Raw genomic sequence first — 18,665 nt, forward strand, 5'->3', positions numbered from 1 at the left:
CAAATGGCCGTGTGTCGCGGGTAAACGAACGCCGACGAAAAGAGGGTCATGATAAATGCTCGCTGTCCTAATGCGCTTTCTCGAGGCTAGCGAAACATTATTCATACTCGCGACTCCTATCGTTCTCTTTCATTCTTTTTTATTCTTTCATGGCGCATTCAACGGGCTTTTTCGCTCGCCAGCAGTTTTTCGGATTCAAAAACCATTTCCAGAAAATGAACGAATCCGAAAATTCTAGTGTCGCGACATCAGTACAAATTATGTCCTTTCGTAGTTGCATGCTCGATCGAGATTCTCTACTTCAAGCGTTGATCGCAATTAACAATTAAACTCCTACCTTAGTCGTTAATTGCGGTTAACGATTACATTCTTTTCAATTGTAATCGTCCATCGGATAATTGATTAACTGCTGAAATTTCGAAATGAAATACAGAATCAAAACTGTATGCATACTGAAAAAAATTTAAACTGAGTTTTTATCGAGATATATTTCTGCCAATTCTCCATCTCCGCTCTCTATCTCTCTCTCCCTCGTTATTACAATTTATGGATTGACCGTATGGCGATTAACTTCAACAATTGATTAAATCAGTCTCCGATTTTTCGATGATTTCTTTTTTTAATCAACGATTGACGATTAACTTCATCAATCGATTGAATCAATCGTCCATTTTTCAATGATTACTTTTTTAATCGTACACATTAATCAATCAATCTTGATTAAAATTTTAATCGACTAATGCCCAACTCTGCCGCCAAGGGTACTTTCTGATACCAGCAATCAAGTAGCGCCACAGTTAAATTGAATGACCTCGAGACGCGCTAAAATTGTTCTCTGTCTAATTAATAACGTATAATTAATGGAGGTGCGCATTCAGTTAAGGTTTTTGCGATTCTGGTCCGCTGTACATAGCGCGTCAGTTCCCGTCGTCATCGTTGCAGAGCTCGCTCTAATGATGTTTTACTAACTCCGACGGGAAACGCCAAGGACGGCAATATCCGCCTTTAAGGCTGCCACGAGAATTCCTCGGCGAGCTTCGAAATTCCATTGCCACGGCGACCAAATGGTTAGACCAGTGCAATTGGTTAGACTAGCTTCATTTCGACGCTTTGGATCATCCGAGCACCGTATCGAGCTTCCCTGGTTACGATAGTTGATCGGAGACCATCTCGTAGTAATACAAATACTATAATACAGAAACTAACAGCAAAACTTTAGCCTTTTCGAAAATTCTGAAAATGACAGCCACAAATTCTTGTACCGGATGACGCTGTTCCTTTGTATAGAAAATGATTCAAAATTATCAAGAGGTTCTAAGGAACTTGAACACGAATAAGAGAATAATTATTAGCTGAGAAGTTTTAAATCAACGACGCGATAGTTCTGCACAGCTGTTTAGAAGAGAAAGTACATGTGGCAGAGGATCGATACTAAAATCTATAGAATGGTGCGATTCCACTGCACAATGTTGAGTAAACATGGTAAACTATTGTTTGAGGATTTTCTCACTAGAGTGCGACTTCTCTTTCACAAGATATAAGATAGTGCCATAATAGGCGACTGTACCATATTTGGGCACTTCACCCTACGCGTTTCATTTTAGATGAAATAAAATTTGATTCGTTTGTAATCAATATTTAAGCATTCAAATAAATATAGCCATCCAAAAAATATAGATTTTCTTTTCTCCTATTTTTTCAGGATAAGGACGTTCTAATCACTGTAACTGTACATGAAAAGGTACGGCAAGGGCTTAATTTTGTCACTCCCAGGAGAATTCGAACTGCATTAGCCCTTGGTATATCATGAATTTTTTCACGAGTTCACTACTTTGTTATGAAACATAAATTGTCTCATTCGAACTCGAATTGTTGGTAACTGACCCGAAGAAAGTCTCCGAGTGCAAATTCAAAGAGCAAGCTCTACTTGAATCAACTTCTGGAATAACGAACAGTCCGGTAAATAATTGCCTGGATAAATGAAAGTAAACCAGCCCGTAGAATACAGGTGTGGATCGTCGGCTGGGTATCGCGTGTCCTCAGATGAATGATTGAGAGCCAGCGGACCCGACACACGGATCAAAAGTCGGGTGTACAAGGGTTAGTATGTATGAAGTTCGTCGCGTCGTGGAAAAGGAAGCATCTTATCCGTAGGAAAATGTGCGGCACGGTTAAGTTCGAGGCTTCAAGTTCGCCTATTACCGTATATAATAAAGAGCCGTTATTCCGGGGTGCTCTTATCTGTAAGGTAGCCGTGAAATAAAGAGACGTAGTCTACGCCACGGTGATGCCTTGCCGGAGACTGCAAGACAAGGATTCTCGGCTAGCTCTCGTCTCTTCCCCCTTCTCCTCGACTCGCCGACGACCCGACCCGACTCAACTCGGCTTCGAATCTATCCGGCGTACCCGAGCCGACCCGACGAGTCTCGCGCCGCCGCGGGACGACCGGAAGCCCACAGGCTTTTGCAAACATTACACGGGGAGACAGAGGCGGACAAGGAGAGTTGTAGAGCAGAGCAGAGAGGAGAGAGACACCGGTGTTCGCTGATGAGACGCTTTCGAGATACGTTTGTCACCGGCCTGATAGGAAAAGTCTCTCTCTCTCTCTCTCTCTTTCTTTCTCTCTCTCCCCCATTCTCTCTCGCTTTTTATTTCATCGAGACAATGGCTGGTGGTACGTATTATACGTGGCGACGGACGAATTGGCTTGTCCTTTGTTATCGGATTTCGTCGGGATCGGATAAGGACCCTGCGAGAAATATTGATGTAAAGTTAACGGGGAGACGTCGACGGTGCCTCGAGCTTCTTCACGTTCCCATTACTCGAGCTGCTTTTCTATCCTACCGTCGACGGAGATCCTGCAGATTTTTTTTTTCTCTTCAGGAACGTCGCGTCGCCACCCTGGTCCCGAATCGAGGTTCGGCTATTCGGAAGCTGTGTGAGTAAAGTCAGAGAACTCTCTGCTCGGTAAGTACTTCTACCAATATGCAAGAAAGTCGTAGCAAATTGCCATGAGATCGACGAATCAATTCGTGGCCCTCGCAACCAATTAATCGGAATTTTATTATACTTTATCTAGTTTATTTTATTACGTACTTGTCGAAGGTGATAGAAATTGTTTTCGAGAGTAGGATCAATTTGGATTATCTGTAAACAGTCAATGAATTCGCGAACGAAGGGCTATGAATTAATTTCTGCACCTACTAGCTGCTTAACAGATTCTATTGGAAATCTTCAAATTTCGATGATGTAGGATTTTTGTTCTTGAAAATAAAGTGAAAGAAGGTGCGACATCATAAGCAACGATTTTAGCAATGCTTTCGAAAGAAATGAAAGTTGGATAGCAATTTCTTTCTTCTTTTGAAAAGTAGCACGCGGATATTCTTAAATTCTTGCACTCTTTTCATCGTTTTACGCCTCACTCACTTTGATCATAAATGCATGAAGTTCTCAGTCCATAAATAAGAGTCGAACAGGTTCCGGGGGAGAGCATCATTTTGCGCGATTAGCTTTTTGGTTAATCCGGCGAAGTTCCGAAGAGAGCCGGCAAGAAAGTTGGTTCCCTCATTTTTGCGATATAGCGAACGCACTTGCCGCGTCGTATGAAAAGCAGCGGCCGCGCCTCGCCAGGGCGGTTATAAGCGGTTTTCTGTTTGAATCGGAATACGTAACGGAACGTCGCGCCTCTCGCCTCCATAGAAACTCGAAACGAAGATCGTTTATTACCGCGGCGAAATTTCGTTCTCCCTTTGCCGGGGCCGAGCAGTTTTAATTTCAAAGCGAACCTTTGTCTATAAACTGCCAGCCGAAGTAGGCCACCGGAACCCTATTATATCTCTGACCAAAATTGGATTCCGAGACAGTAATATCGTTGCGAAGGAACCCGGCTATCCGCGACGCTCGAAGAAAGATCGTGTACTCTTGGTTACGCCGCGATATTTTTCCCGTGATCATGCTACTTCCACGCTCCAGAAGCAGTCGAGTCGAAAATAATAGCACGCGCGTTATCGTGAATTTTTTAATATTTTTCAGTTACAAGTTTTGCTGTTAAGAGAAGTAAAATGACACTGCATGTCTATGTTCGTATACATATAGGTTAAACTGCCCAAATATGAACCAGTTTTTGTTGATGTCGTCTTTTGATTATTTTAGAATGCTCTTTTTCGATCACAAAATTACCAGTTGTAGATGCATTTCCTTCCTATAAGATTCTGGGGTCAAGTTTGTTAAAAAATTAATACAGCTTGGAGCTGCGGAGCATACCACACGATCTAAGAAACAGCGCGGACCCGAGGATGAATGTTTTACTGTAGTATAAAAAACAGTCGTACTCCAAAAGCAAATTATTTTTCTCGAACATCAGTACATTGTACAAACAATCTATAAGAAAATAAAAATAGATTATTTGAAGTAAGTACACGTGAAATTATAAAAGAGAAATTATTCATCAATTTTTTTCACGAATGAGAAAAATATTGCACTCTATATACAAATGTATCTAATTTTCAGTTTAGCATATTGTAGCTCAATTATACTTGGACCAATCTGAACCTTAACAACGTTCTGATTTTTTAATCAGTTACTGTTTCGTTGTTAGCTGAAATAAAAATAGAGAAATTATCTCATTTTCAGTTGAGCATGTTCTATTGTAATTACGTTTACGTTAGTCTGAATATTAAAATCGTTTCGTTGCTTTTACAGTCACATTTCCCTTCTAACTGTGAAAACAAAAATAAAAAGAGTAATTTAGCATGTACGTACTACGTACCTCAATTATGTTCAGGCGAGATAGAATTTTAAAAACGGCTTGTTCCTTTCTCAGTCACTTTTAAAGTGAAAACAGAAAAAATATCTTATTTCTAGTTCAGCATACGTAACTCAATTATATTTGGGCTTAAAGTAGAAATAGAGGGAATAATACAAATAATTCCAAGTGAAATTTGTCGACGCCATGCCAGCGTCGGACCGGAGAAATTTAACTCGGGATGCAGTTTCAGTGGAGAGATAGGTATCGACGGCCTCGGATAAGAAAGTAGGGTTCCAGGAATGGAAATTTAATCCGCCGTGATATCCGCAATTCGAATTTTCCATGGCTCGGTGCGGCGATATTACAGATCCATTGAGATTCGATAAGCACTCTCGGACGCGACGAAATTAAAGTATCTCGCAGAGAGCCGGTTCAAACTACGAAATCCGGGACAACTCTCTTTCTCTCTCTCTCTCGGAGATCACATTCGAAGGGTCCACGCTACAAAGGGGAATGCCAATTTTAGCCAATTATCATGAGAATTTAACGCGTTCTCCCTGTGTGCACGCTTTATCGTCATGTTACGTAGCGAAAGTTTTCCGAGGTGAGCTATTAGAAATCCCGTTGAATAACAGTGTAAAATTATATTGCGTCATTTGATGAGTCATTTTTCGATGTGGATTTCAAGTTCAAAATAATCTCATACATCCCTCCATCCATCAATCAATCTTTCGATTCCGATTTCAAACGATCTTTCGAGTTTCGAATTAAAACGTTTCTGCCCCGATTGCAGCTTTCAATCCATCGATATGAAACATTGTTTGTCAACGATCTTGATTTATCGAAGTAACGAAATAACTCTCTTCCTGAATTTGGAAGAACACCTTTGCGCCCGAAACATGTTTTCTCTGACGATTTGCGAGTATGAAGAAATTGGATGTAACTTTCATTGTCGCGGTTCAAGTTCATTTGGAGGTCATAACCTCATGGGGTCTTAAATGAAACACCCGGTGTATGAAATGCGGCGAGTTGACTGTGGATTTTATGCATTTATGGTAAAAATGAGTAGGTGAAATTTAAAGCAGGAGGTAGGTTAAAAGAATTTAGGAGCTACAACGTTGCAATGTCAGCTCATCAGAATTATTAAAGAATAAAGAAGAAAGAAAATGAAAGATGAAAGAAAATTAAAAATGAAAGAGATTTCTGTTTGGCTCCCGTTGATGATAGGAATTGTTATTTTGCATGAAGACGATTTCGCGTAACGACACGGTTTGTAACGACACCATTTCGTTTTGTTTCGTTGGTTTATTTGCTTTGCAGGTCTAATTCGAAAGCACGCACAGCTCGAGTTCTGATCCTCGCCTCTTAGTTTCGATTGAAAGCACACCGTCGGGACGTATGTGCAAGGAGACAAAGGCAGTGACTCGCAAGGCAGTACGTATGATCCTGGCAGTATTCAAACCAGGATTTCCGTGGATTACGTTCCCCGTAACACCGCGGAATCAGTTGCAAAGACGGTGTACGCTCTCGATTCACCCACCTGTCACAAGCTAAAGGTATTTCTATCGTCGCGTCGCGACTCGACTCGACTCTCTGGCTTTCGATCGTGGCAAATCGGAGCTCGATTCATATTTTATTGGGCCGCGCGCACGCAAAGCTTTGCATTATCTGAAGGAAAACCTTTTCCCTCGATAAAATTCCATCCCTCGCAAATTATAGGCGATAAGAAAAAATGTTTCACACGAAAGTTGTAGGATATAGAAAAGAGTGGATGATGATTTTATTAGAGTGTGACATTGTAGTGACCATGAAAATGTCTGCAGAGATTACAATTGAAGTTTCAGGTGGCAATTATAGGTGATACGAAAAATGTTTCAGGCAAAAGTTGTAGGATATATATATAGAAAAGAGTGCATGTGCGTGTGTGTGTGTGTGATGACTTTATTAGTGCGACACTGTAGTGTGTGTATGACTTGAAAACGCCTGCAGAGATTACAATTCAAATTTTAGGTGGCAATTATAGATGATATGAAAAATATTTCAGGCAAAAGTTGTAGCATATAGAAAAAGGTGCATGATGATTTTCATGTTGATTTTCAGTTGAGAGAGTAGAGATTACAATTGAGAAATTTTAGGTTACAATTATATCGTAGGTGATAGAAAAAATGTTTCAGGCAAAAGTTGTAGGATATAGAAAAAAGAGTGCATGATGATTTTATTAGTGTGACATTGTAGTGACTGGAAAACGTCTGCAGAGATTGCAAGTCTTCTATATTACGTAGTCTTGAAAGTACAACCAAAATATTTTCAAAATACAGGAATGCTGTTTGATTCTTCTTTCGAAAGTTCTTTTCGAAATGGGAAAAGCAACTGAAAAGTATGGTACTACCATACAGTACACATTTGAACGAGCGGGTTGCACAGAAAGTCGCATACATCGCATCCGAAACTAGCACAAACAATGGCGTTTTCGCAAATTCGATGCAAGCGACCAATGCGAGGCTCGATTTATTTTTGTTATCGTAGTGTGGCCAGCGACAAATGCATGTACCGCGGCGACTAAAATATTACGCAGTCCAACACTGTAAACAAGAATCGTAACGAGACTGAATCGACTGCGATCTCTCTGTCGTTGGTGCGCACGCGCGTGCGATTAATATTCTATCGATCAGCCGCCGCCGGTGCAATTGCCACCCTCGAGGGGTTCAAATCATTCGGTTTCGCGAACCGTTCGAAACTTTGAGGGTTCTTTTAAAGAGGCTCGTGGCTCAAGGTCGTCCAGCCGCCGCCGATATCCCACAATTTCACTCTTTTCAAGAAACTTGCTCAATGCAGCCCACCGCGATCTTTAAAATAATATTCGAAAAGACTGTGACAAAAGTATTGTTGCGAGGCTTTTAACCGCTTTTAACCCCTTAACGAGTCAGACTCATTATGATGACTTTAACAAAGTCTAACAAATATGAATGTTATGTGTTTCTTTTCAGATGAAATAAAATTTGATACGTTTGTAATCAATGGACTGCGGATCTTTATGCATTTATAGCAAAATTGAGTATATGAAAATCGTAGTTGTTGAATAATTTTAAAAATTGAATATGTCAATATATAATTTCTCCTCTGTTAAGATCATTACGGGTAAAAGTAACAATCAATTTAGTTTCTATTTCTTGAAATCGGTGTAGAAAATTTTTATTTTGCATAAAGATCCGCAGTCCAGTAATCAATATTTAGGCATTAAAATAAAGCCATACAAAAAATATAAATTTTCTTTTCCCTTCTACGACAAAAGACGTTTTAATCACTGTAACTAAAGAATATGGTACGGCAAGGGGTAAATCTTGAATTTTGATCATGTAATGTTGTATTTGGTATTATGACGTTAATATCTTTGTGTACACTATGGTTGTTACCCAGAGTATTAAGATCAATATTGAATTTATACTGATTGAATCGAATGAAAAAAAAAATATATCATATAAAATCGATAATTAAATCTGTGAACGGTCTTGACCAAGGACAATTTTATAATGGTGAAGAAGGTCCGCTGCCCGAGGGTTAAAGCGACTGAAAATTGATTTGGAGAACGCGGAGATGTTCATGGCTGTTTCGCAAACAGTCCTGTGACCCGTGCAAATTTTTTCCCCGACCCAACGACGATCGAATTCCGTCGTACTCGGGGTTACATTCTTCGAGCATGAAATTGGTACGAACCAGAAAGCTGCGAGATTATATACGAGCGCGTTTTGTTTCTGGCGTGCAGAGTCTACGGATAGCAGTGGCTCGAGTCGTGTAGCGATTCGTAGACGGTGGATCGAGATGCGTGATAACCGTTACCGAGGTAGCAGCGAATCATTTGTATCCGTTGCCATCGTCGTACATAGGAGCACAGATGTACTTACCGGAGCCAGCGGAGCGGACCGTTCGGAGAAACCGATGGGCATAATTTCGCATCCCATGTAAAACTGCTGCATCAATTTTCTACGCGATCTATGCTTATCCACGGAACGAAAGATCAGCAAATTCTCAACGAGACCGTGAATCTTTTCAACCGAACGATAACATACCCGTATTTGTTACGAACCCGATTCTACTGACATCGTTTGCTTCGCTGAACGTATACTGCTACTTTGGCCACGATTTCAACAATGTTCAAGAATGCATAATGTCACGAAAAAGTGTACTGTTATATTTGGACGGGTCTGCCGAATAATCCTCGGCAAGACTGCTCGAAAAAAAATTGAGAAAGTTGAAAATTCGATTTTTCTCTTCAAACTTGAAATCTTCATAAAATTTAGGCTAATGGAGGAAAACGGCTTTGGGATAAGAATAATAAGAACTTCTTATTGATTTTCTCGAAGATTAAAAGCAGAAGTTAAAAGTTTCGATAATGTAATTTGATGTAATTTCGTTAGGATATTTTCGCGGTGGGCTTTTACCGGCGGAAACAAGAATCCATTTCCAGGATGACTCGCTTAGACTAACGCGGCTAGGCTGCTCTATCGCAATCGAATACGATTAACCGAACGAACGCGTCGATCTCGATGAAATTTGAATACCTGACGGCTTTGGCGAAGGCCGTCGAGCGTTTGTCAGCTTTGCTATTACGCGGTCGCGTCCATTTGTGAACGGAAGCACTTACGTCAGTTCCAAAACTAGCGATGCAATTCAGTCGATACAGCACACGCACGCACACACTCGCCAGCCCACCCTGTCTATTGCAATTCCCTGTACGGAAAGAAGAATGTTTTTCATCCTCGAAAAATCAATTTTTCTTTTTCAGTAATTTTACTTGAAAATGCCGCCATTTTACACAAGTAGTCAAGGTTTTTAATTATTCTCGGTTGGGGACATAACTGCATTCATGCATTCACTTGTTTCTGCAGAAAGACCGTCCACTCCATTTTTCAAAATTTTCTCTATATAAAAAAAAATCACAAGTGTACGTAAAATGTCAGAGTATGTGTGAAAAATCACAATGGTTCTGTCGCTTCTCTGAACAAAATTCTTAAGTATTCGTCAACGAAATTTCTATTCTATCAGACGTTTTTGTAATTAAAAGTTTGTCAGGATAAATTATCGGATCCGATCCATATTCGAGTCGAAAGCCCAGGGCAATGATCCCGAATGTTTCTAACGACTAGGTTCGATTGCGAAACGGGAGAATAGGATGATGTTACCGTGCTCCATCGTTCGGAGCTAGAAGATGAGCCACGGCTGCTGCCGATGAGACAGAAAGGGAGAGGTCAATAGCTATATTCGCGCGTTCCAGTTCTCCGAGCACTTGCACCTTTCGCCGAATTATAGGCGGTGAATAGCAGTGGAGTTTAACCGAGTGTTCTTGCTCTGTCGGGAGTCGTCGCGATCCTCGCGACGCGACGCGCTCTGTTTTATTTTGCTGATCGGGGGCGGATTCTGCAACGCAGCGTTTCTCCACTGACGGAAGAATGTCTGCTCTATCACGCGGTACAATTCGATTTTGCCTTTCTCGATCTTCAAAATTGGCCAAGAAAATTGTTGCGTTGATGCGTCTCGGAGTTTAATAATTTTTAGACGCGTATAAATGTTTATAGAATCACGAAGTAAAATATTGTTGTATGTAGGAGCGTTTCTAGAATCTTTCTACGTAAGAAACATTTAGGTAGCTTTCACGAAATTTGCAGTGCAGTGTTTCTCCGCGGCCTCTGCATGTCTGCTCTATCGAGCGGTACAATTCGATTTTGCCTTTCTCGATCTTCAAAATTGGCCAAGAAAATTGTTGCGTTGATGCGTCTCGGAGTTTAATAATTTTTAGACGCGTATAAATGTTTATAGCATCACGAAGTAAAATATTGTTGTATTTAGGAGCGTTTCTAGAATCTTTCTACGTAAGAAACATTTAGGTAGCTTTCACGAAATTTGCAGTGCAGCGTTTCTCCGCGGCCTCTGCATGTCTGCTCTATCGAGCGGTACAATTTGATTTTGCCTTTCTCGATCTTCAAAATTGGCCAAGAAAATTGTTTCGTTGATGCGGCTCGGAGTTTAATAATTTTTAGACGCGTATAAACGTTTATAGTATCACGAAGTAAAATATTGTTGTATTTAGGAGCGTTTCTAGAATCTTTCTACGTAAGAAACATTTAGGTAGCTTTCACGAAATTTGCAGTGCAGTGTTTCTCCGCGGCCTCTGCATGTCTGCTCTATCGAGCGGTACAATTCGATTTTGCCTTTCTCGATCTTCAAAATTGGCCAAGAAAATTGTTTCGTTGATGCGGCTCGGAGTTTAATAATTTTTAGACGCGTATAAATGTTTATAGCATCACGAAGTAAAATATTGTTGTATTTAGGAGCGTTTCTAGAATCTTTCTACGTAAGAAACATTTAGGTAGCTTCCACGAAATTTGCAGTGCAGCGTTTCTCCGCGGCCTCTGCATGTCTGCTCTATCGCTCGGTACAATTAGATTTTGCCTTTCTCGATCTTCAAAATTGGCCAAGAAAATTGTTGCGTTGATGCGTCTCGGAGTTTAATAATTTTTAGACGCGTATAAACGTTTATAGTATCACGAAGTACAATATTGTAGTTAGGAGCGTTTCCAGTATCTTTCTACGTAAGAAACATTGAGGTAGCCAGGACAATTTCTCAAAGATTAAATGTGTTCAAGAAGATTATAATATTGTACAAACATGTTATGTTTATAAGAGTCTGCAGAACCTTTCTATGCAAAGAATATTGATATCGCTCCTACGGCAGAAGCAGAGAAAATGTTTAAAATTGAAAATTCAACTGAAGATATGCATACAGCAGAATAAGAAACGCCTATTTGCTATTCAAACGTGGAGATCTACGTTAAAATTTGTGTTTCCTTCGAGCACGAGGAACAACCGGGATCAACGTGGGAATCTTTGAGTCGGTGCATCTCGAGAGCTCTATCCCGCGGGCCATCGGATCGCCGCTCCGCGCCGCAGAGCCAGTGAATTTCATCGGAGGAGAAGCTGACCGTAACGGTAAACGCTATGAAAATTGCAGAACCTGCTCGACTAGGCGAGTCGATAGCTTCATCACAATTCAAATAGCCGCGATGCTCGACGGAGATGCGTTCGCCGATGACAAACTCGTAAAGACGTTCGGTGATACCCGTGCCGAGCCACCGGAGGCCTCTTAAACTTCTGTTCCGTCAGGTAATTAACCTCATCGCCACTCTACAACGGGACAAGACTTCTGCGATGAATTAATTAACTGATACGAACCCGACTAGACCCCGCGAACTACGAGGACAGATATTGTTAAGCAACGAGGGCTTCGAAAATTAGATGGCCGAGATTAAACCGGAAGATAGACTAATTTCGTCCTCGACAAGGCGCCCGAGCGCGTTTCTCCGGCACGGGAAATCGTACGTATTTTATAATCAACGTCGCGGACGTTTTAACGTTCCTCTCCGTGAAAGGCTAAATCCCTTCGAACCGGGCTATCATGATTTTTTTACTCGTCGCAGACTAAAATTCTTTCTGCTCGAAGATTTTTCTCGGATAGTCTAACAGCTCGGATCCATTTATGAACGTGCGAGAAAGCACGAAAGAAGCTTAAATTTTTTTGACTGGCTGCACTATAATATGCTCCTTTAACGCCAGCTTTCTTGCGGAACTCCTTTTTTAATGTTTTTAGTTTACGACTGTTGAGATTGTAAAGATGATTTCGGCCAAAAAAAGATAGCTGACGATTTGAAAATAGACACATTCTTCAGATCTTTATAAATTGATGTAAAATAATTTCTTGTTTCGAAACATCGGGTCGGCCCATCTATTACAATTGCTAAAATTGCTAGATTTACGAGGTCCCCTTCGAGGAGACAGTCGAGTGCAAAGGGCTCGAATAGATTATTCGAGAGTTCGTCGTTCCGTTGATCTATGGATCGCAAAAAAAAATGGCACGGCGTGACTGTAAACGCGTGGAAACGTTAGCAGAAATTCTAGCAGCTAAGTTCGAGGTAAAAAGGGTCGGCGTTAATGGATGCCGTGTCTGGCGGACATTCGAACAATCCATCTTTAAATAAGAATAACGAAATGGCCATTCTGCCAGATAGAATTAATGAATTCCATTAACTACGTGAAACGCCCTCGGACAATGGTGTCTGGAAGTGACTGTCGAAGAACGAGGCGGCGATAAAGCCCGCAAAATCCTTCGCGAGCTCAGCTGAAGTATCGAGGGAAAAAATTTCTCTGATGCGTCGGGACACTGTGTGAAGGATCGAGGATCTAGAAGAACATCGCACGGATCGCAAAGAATAGGGGTTCTGAGCTTTAAAACGTCGCGCGACATATGGTACATTGGCAAACAAGTAAAAGTATTCTTTGATCAAAATTATTTTAGAATTTTAAATTAAAATCTTTCTACACGACATTCATATGGTAATTGCAGCTGGCTAAAGTAATTCAGAATTAAATTACAGCTGCAGCGGAGGTAGGAATCGCAATGTTAGGAACAAGAAAGCATTTTACACGCAGTTATGTTAGTTTAATGAATGCTTTAATGCGATATACCCACTAAAATTTCTGGTGTGTGTACACGCCTTTTGTACACGTATTCTAATAGTCTTACGAGGGCGTATACGTGCACTTTTCGCAATGCAAGGGTTAATGAACCCTATAAAACGGCGAGATAAGCATTATCTAGCATTTTATATGCGTCTCTATATTCTAAAATAATTCTACTCTGCGCCGAGGGAATGACCTGTAAAAATTATTTAATTGATTCTTACCCTACTTAATGGGCGAGCAATGCTAAATATACAGGGTGTCTCGTTTGAAGTGGGCATTTTTCCAGACATAGAAAATGTGCCAACTTCGTGTTCCTTTTTCTCGGTAACCGTTCGATCGAACGAGTTGAAATTTTCTGTGATTTCAGTACCAAGAGCGACACGTATTTTTGCCAAAGACTTTTCCGAAAATCAAGATTAACAGGGTTGTATATTTCTTTCTATTTGGTATTTCAAGATTTTCTTTGGTTGAAATATGGAGCCCCGATGGCCGCAATAGATTCTGAAAAAAAGGAGCACGGAGGTGGCTTACTTCCCATGTATACTGAAAACAATGTCCGCAAGATACGGGTCACAGAGAAATGAGAAACCATGCGTGCATTTCACGTTAGTCGTTGGTTCGCCAATTGCTGGTTCGGTGGTTGAAAAATCCACTAAAAAGTCTTCAGCCATCAGACAATTTTTATGAAAACCCGCAGTCTGTTCAAAACAGTATCTGGAAGTATCAATGCTACATTCTAAAATCGACTTTCTGATCAGCATCTCGAACCGCATCGTCCGCCGTGCAGCTCCGCGATAAATGCACATTTAGCACACAGAATCGTCAGCTTTCGATCGAGCTGGTTTTACGGTATCAGACGATTCCCGGGTACAAATCTCGATCTCGTTGGTCATTAGCATCGCGATCTACAGAGATGGATGCACTGAAAGTGCGTCCCGACAGCAACGGACCGACGGTCTCGAAGAAAAAGCGGAAGGAGCCGAAACAGAATAGGCGAGCGAGGCGGAAGGCGAATAAGGAGAAGGTGAAATGCAAGGTTGAATGCACACAGGTAGAAGAGAGAGAGAGAGAGAGAGAGAGAGAGAGAGAGAGAGAGAGAGAGAGAGAGAAGTAGGAGGACGAAGGAAAGTGCGGACGGAGAAAAGATGCCCGAGCGAAGACAGAGCACGAGAAAGAGAGGGAGTGTGAGCTAGGAAGAAAAAGGGACTAGAACACAGCGAACGAAAGAAAGAGAAAAGACGCACGCGGCGAAGGAGAAGGCGATGTGGAAGAAGGAGACCCGAGGGTGTGGGTGCGCGGGTATACAACTATACGGGAATACGGGTATACTTGGTACAGTCTGATATACATACACATAGAAGGTAAAGGTATAGATACGCGGGCCACATAGGTGGTTGCGCGAAGGTGCGCCGGCGCGTTCGCACCAACACAAACACCGTTCGAAAAAGTAGACACGGACGAGGGTTGTATAGCGGTCTCTGGGAGCGGAGTTCGGAGAGGCTGCACGGGGCGACTGCGTGCTCGAAACCCGAGCGGCGCGAGCGCAATGTAGTCCCTCGGCTATCCTTGACGCGGGAGCATCGTCGTTTCGAAAGAGCCGCGACCTTCCGCCACCGCCGTCGCGTCGCGCGCGTTCCGTCGAAACGTTCGAGAGCACCGTCGATGACGAGCTCTCCTCTTAACGTTCTCCGACTCCTACCAAAACCAATCTGGATTCCCCTACATCCGATTTCGCGCGATTTACTTCCTCTTCGTCGGCTTCTTCAGCATCGTCTTCGTCATCGTGTTCTTCGACAAAGTGCAAAGCGTGCCAGGGATGTGTTGTGACGTAACCGGTGAATCGCGCGATCTCGTCGAACGTGGATCGATGGTAAACCCTGCTCAAGAGGACAACCCGCTGCCACTGCCTCTGACGCTAGCTTAGTCGTCTTCGATCGGCCCGCGAACACAATCGACACGAGTCCGCGGCGAACCGCCGACGCTTATCTCGGACAGCGTAATCGCGGTCGCACTCGGTCAGCGGGACGCTTGCTGCCCGCCGCAAGAATCGAGATCGATCTACCAGCCACCGGGAAATCGTAAGCTGCGACGATTCACCGCAGCAATTTCCCTCGTGACCCGTTGACAGTCTATCGGAACCAGCTGATGCTCCTCGATCCTGGGATTTTGAAGACGGTGCATCATTGAACCTCGACTAAGCTTCGTTTCCCGAAAGATCCTGTCTAGTTACGAAGATACAGATAGAGCAGCAGAACCGTTGCTGAGAATCGTTTCAAGATCTTCCATCGTTTCGCTGCTTTGCTCCAGTTGCGACACGCTGTTCGGATTGTGAAGCTCGGTTACGGGATTTTAAAGACGTTCGGAGCCTGAACTTGATCCAAATTACGTCTTCAGAAGTGTTTGCAGTATTATCAGCTGGATCCTATTAGTGAAAATACAACGCAAGCTGCCGTTAACGTTCGTCGCAAGATTTTGAATTTGCGGAGCTGAATCGTGAGATTCTATAGAAGCGAGGAGCATGAACTCGATCTAAATTGGGTTCCCTGTGGATCGTTTGAGTCCTATTACTCAACTGGATCCTAGATGTTGACAACGTTCGCGATTTTTAAAATCGCTTCACGACGTCGCTCAACTTGCGAAACTGAATCACAAGATTTTAAAGACGTTGGAAGCCTAAACGTGATCTATATTGGCTCGTGAGTTTCGGTTACCCAGTTAGATTCTCACAGAGAAGACACAACAAAAGCTGCCATTTAACACGATTCTACATAAGCTGAGAATTTGAATCAAATTCGCGGACGAGTTTGATTACTTTCCCCAACGGAAGCACGGAAAAGTTGGAAAAGCTGTTCTCCAAGAATCGGATTTCGCGACGCTATTCGGCTCGCGAAACTCAATCGCGGGATCTTAAAGACATCCGAGGCTGTTGAGGTTTACTGGAGCTTGAACTCGATCTGAATTAGACTCGCATAATATTCCCGGAGTCTTGCGATGTTATGTAGCTGAAAGGAAAGACGTTCGAGCCTTGTCGAGTTTGGTGGAAGACGAAACCTGTTCTAAATTCTTCCATGAGATCAAGAAGCAGGTCACTGAACCTGTTACAGTCTCTAGAAAACGTTCAATCGACGAGACTGAACCGAAGACCTTAGGGTCCTTCAGGAGATCTTAAGGTTTACATTATACCCTAAAAGATCGAGAGGTCCGCCAGGTGGACCACAGGATTCCGAACGGGTCCGATTTTGCTCAGAGATTCTTCGACGTTCCTCGGACTTCTGCCCCAAATTAAGTTTCCGGAAGATCGAGAGGTGCACGCACGGGTCGACGACGTACTGAAACTGGGTGACCGATCGAACTTGGCACCGCATCCTGTCGAAACATCGAGCACGCCTCGATACAATCGACTGTGCACCTCGTTCCTGAAACCGAAGACTGCAGAGCGACGGCCGAAGAGGAAAGTTTCGCGACCCACTCTCCGGAAGGAACGGAATGATGTCAGTGACTTCGCATAAAACCAAAAGGGACGTAAAGTTTCACGGTCCGAGCGTCGAATTCTGTGTGAACGGTGTCGTCGACGGACGCTTGCCAGGGAAACCGGTGTCGAGAGGACACTAGAGTGGTGCGTCGAAAGAGAGAGAGAGAGAGAGAGAGGAAACAAGGAGGTTTTATGGGATGTTATACAATCGAACAGTCGCTGGACGTTCGTGGTGGTGGATCGTCTTTCGCAGCCCGCGCGATTCCGCGAGACAAGGAAGTTTTCTGTAGATCGTTGGTAGATCGGATTGGTTTGCGTTTGAGGGGATACTCGTCCGTGACCGATGTGGGAAAGCTGAAGGAGATCGGTAACCTTGAAGAGCGATTAGGCTGTATCGTCGGGGGTTGAAAGGTTACAGCATTATGCAGTTCGAAAGCGATTAGCGGGCAGAAGGAGCGAACGGAAGCGACGTGGCGGGGATCCGGAAGAATGCAGCGGCCGGGGATGCACGGGTTCGCGAGAAAATGCGCGATGCAGAATGATCGATGAAACGTCTGGAGCTTCGAGGAAATTATTTTAACGAGTCCCGACTAATGCATCGCGAACGACTTTGCGGTCGTCAGTGCGACCAGAGGCATAAAAGCGTCCACCTTTCCTCTGTCGTCGTCTTCGTCTGCCACTGTCTCTGCTCAACGCTGTCGTCTCTATCCCCGTGGTCGTTCCAACCCCGATTTACACGAACTAACGCCATTGCCAACCTATCATTGCCAACGAAACGAAACACTACTGCCGTTAATCGCGTATGTTAACGCTCCCTTTCCCTGGGAAATATCGTAGTTCTCGCCGTGACATAGTGCGCTACTTGTTTGTTCGGGTTTTCCATGAAACTAGTGAAACAGTGCTGTCGTGTCGTCGAACGAGGAAGAACTGGTTTCTCGACTTGAAGAGATTAGCAAGGATCGTGGGAGATGCCACGCTGCTGCGACGTTCCGAAGAAACGCTAGGAGATAGAACTGGATGCGAGACACTCGACGGAACGCTGGGAGATGCGTGCGAGATAGTATATCAATATGTGAAAGAGCCTCGTCGAGGAAAAGCGATGTCTCCTCTTCTTCCCATACTCATCTGTTTTATCATTTCTTTTGGTAAGTCGCCGCCCCAATGCCACTCGGAGAGTTTGCGAATTATCTCTGTCGTGGCTCTCGGTTCCTTATGCTTTTCTGATACGTGAAACCATTTTTAACTTTGCTATACGCTTCTGAAAGATAGTTGAAACGTCCTCTCGGCCTATTTTTGTTGGACACTCGTGAACAGGTGTGCTAACCATTTCCATATTTTCTTAAACATTATCTCATGTTCGTACAGTTTTTAAAAATAGCGAAAGGGTCTCTCGCCGATTGCCTCTGTTTTCTTTTGCACTTTAATTTGACCACTTGAGTTTCATTCGCAGTCGTATGTTTTAGTTAAATTGGAATACCATTGCAGAGGGAAATAAAACAGAAAATGGGAGTTAGACAAATTGTGAAATATAATTACTCAAACAGACTCGAAGAACACGGTGGGGTCAAGAAAATATTATTTCGCATCCCAGATGAAAACATATTTTTTATTACTAAATCGTAAGAGAAAATACGAGAGAAAAATCAATTTTTTGACTGGCTGCACAGAATTTCCTCTTCAGATCTCGCGAATTAATCTTTGGCTTCCAGTTCCACCGTTCACGTGATCTTCACCGTTTACTCCCTTGAGATTAAACCGTGCACGACGCAATACATCTAGTTTCCAAAGTTTCAATCAGATGATTTCATTAATTAAATAATATAAGATTAATATACAGACACAAAACAATGATTAAATAGTCTGTTAATTATAAACAAATTTATAATACTCTAAAAATATTTGGAATAACGTCTTAACATCTGCTAATGGTTG

At 42.7% G+C, this 18,665-nt stretch overlaps 2 protein-coding genes across 2 annotated transcripts in view; both read left to right on the forward strand.

The window, feature by feature from the left end:
* LOC143221692 (uncharacterized) overlaps positions 1-14,602 on the forward strand; it is a 148,525-nt gene extending 133,923 nt beyond the window's left edge. Inside the window, exons 5-6 of the mRNA XM_076447131.1 lie at positions 1,703-2,100; positions 2,884-14,602. Coding sequence (XP_076303246.1) covers positions 1,703-1,718 — 16 coding nt within the window. The 3' untranslated portion in view covers positions 1,719-2,100; positions 2,884-14,602. The remainder of the gene's footprint in view (positions 1-1,702; positions 2,101-2,883) is intronic.
* A 210-nt stretch (positions 14,603-14,812) lies between these two features.
* The window catches only part of LOC143221691 (uncharacterized), a 52,408-nt gene continuing 48,555 nt past the window's right edge, over positions 14,813-18,665 (forward strand). Inside the window, exon 1 of the mRNA XM_076447128.1 lies at positions 14,813-17,878. Coding sequence (XP_076303243.1) covers positions 17,536-17,878 — 343 coding nt within the window. The 5' untranslated portion in view covers positions 14,813-17,535. The remainder of the gene's footprint in view (positions 17,879-18,665) is intronic.

Source organism: Lasioglossum baleicum, chromosome 2 (genome assembly GCF_051020765.1).
Source record: "Lasioglossum baleicum chromosome 2, iyLasBale1, whole genome shotgun sequence".
NCBI lineage: Eukaryota > Metazoa > Arthropoda > Insecta > Hymenoptera > Halictidae > Lasioglossum > Lasioglossum baleicum.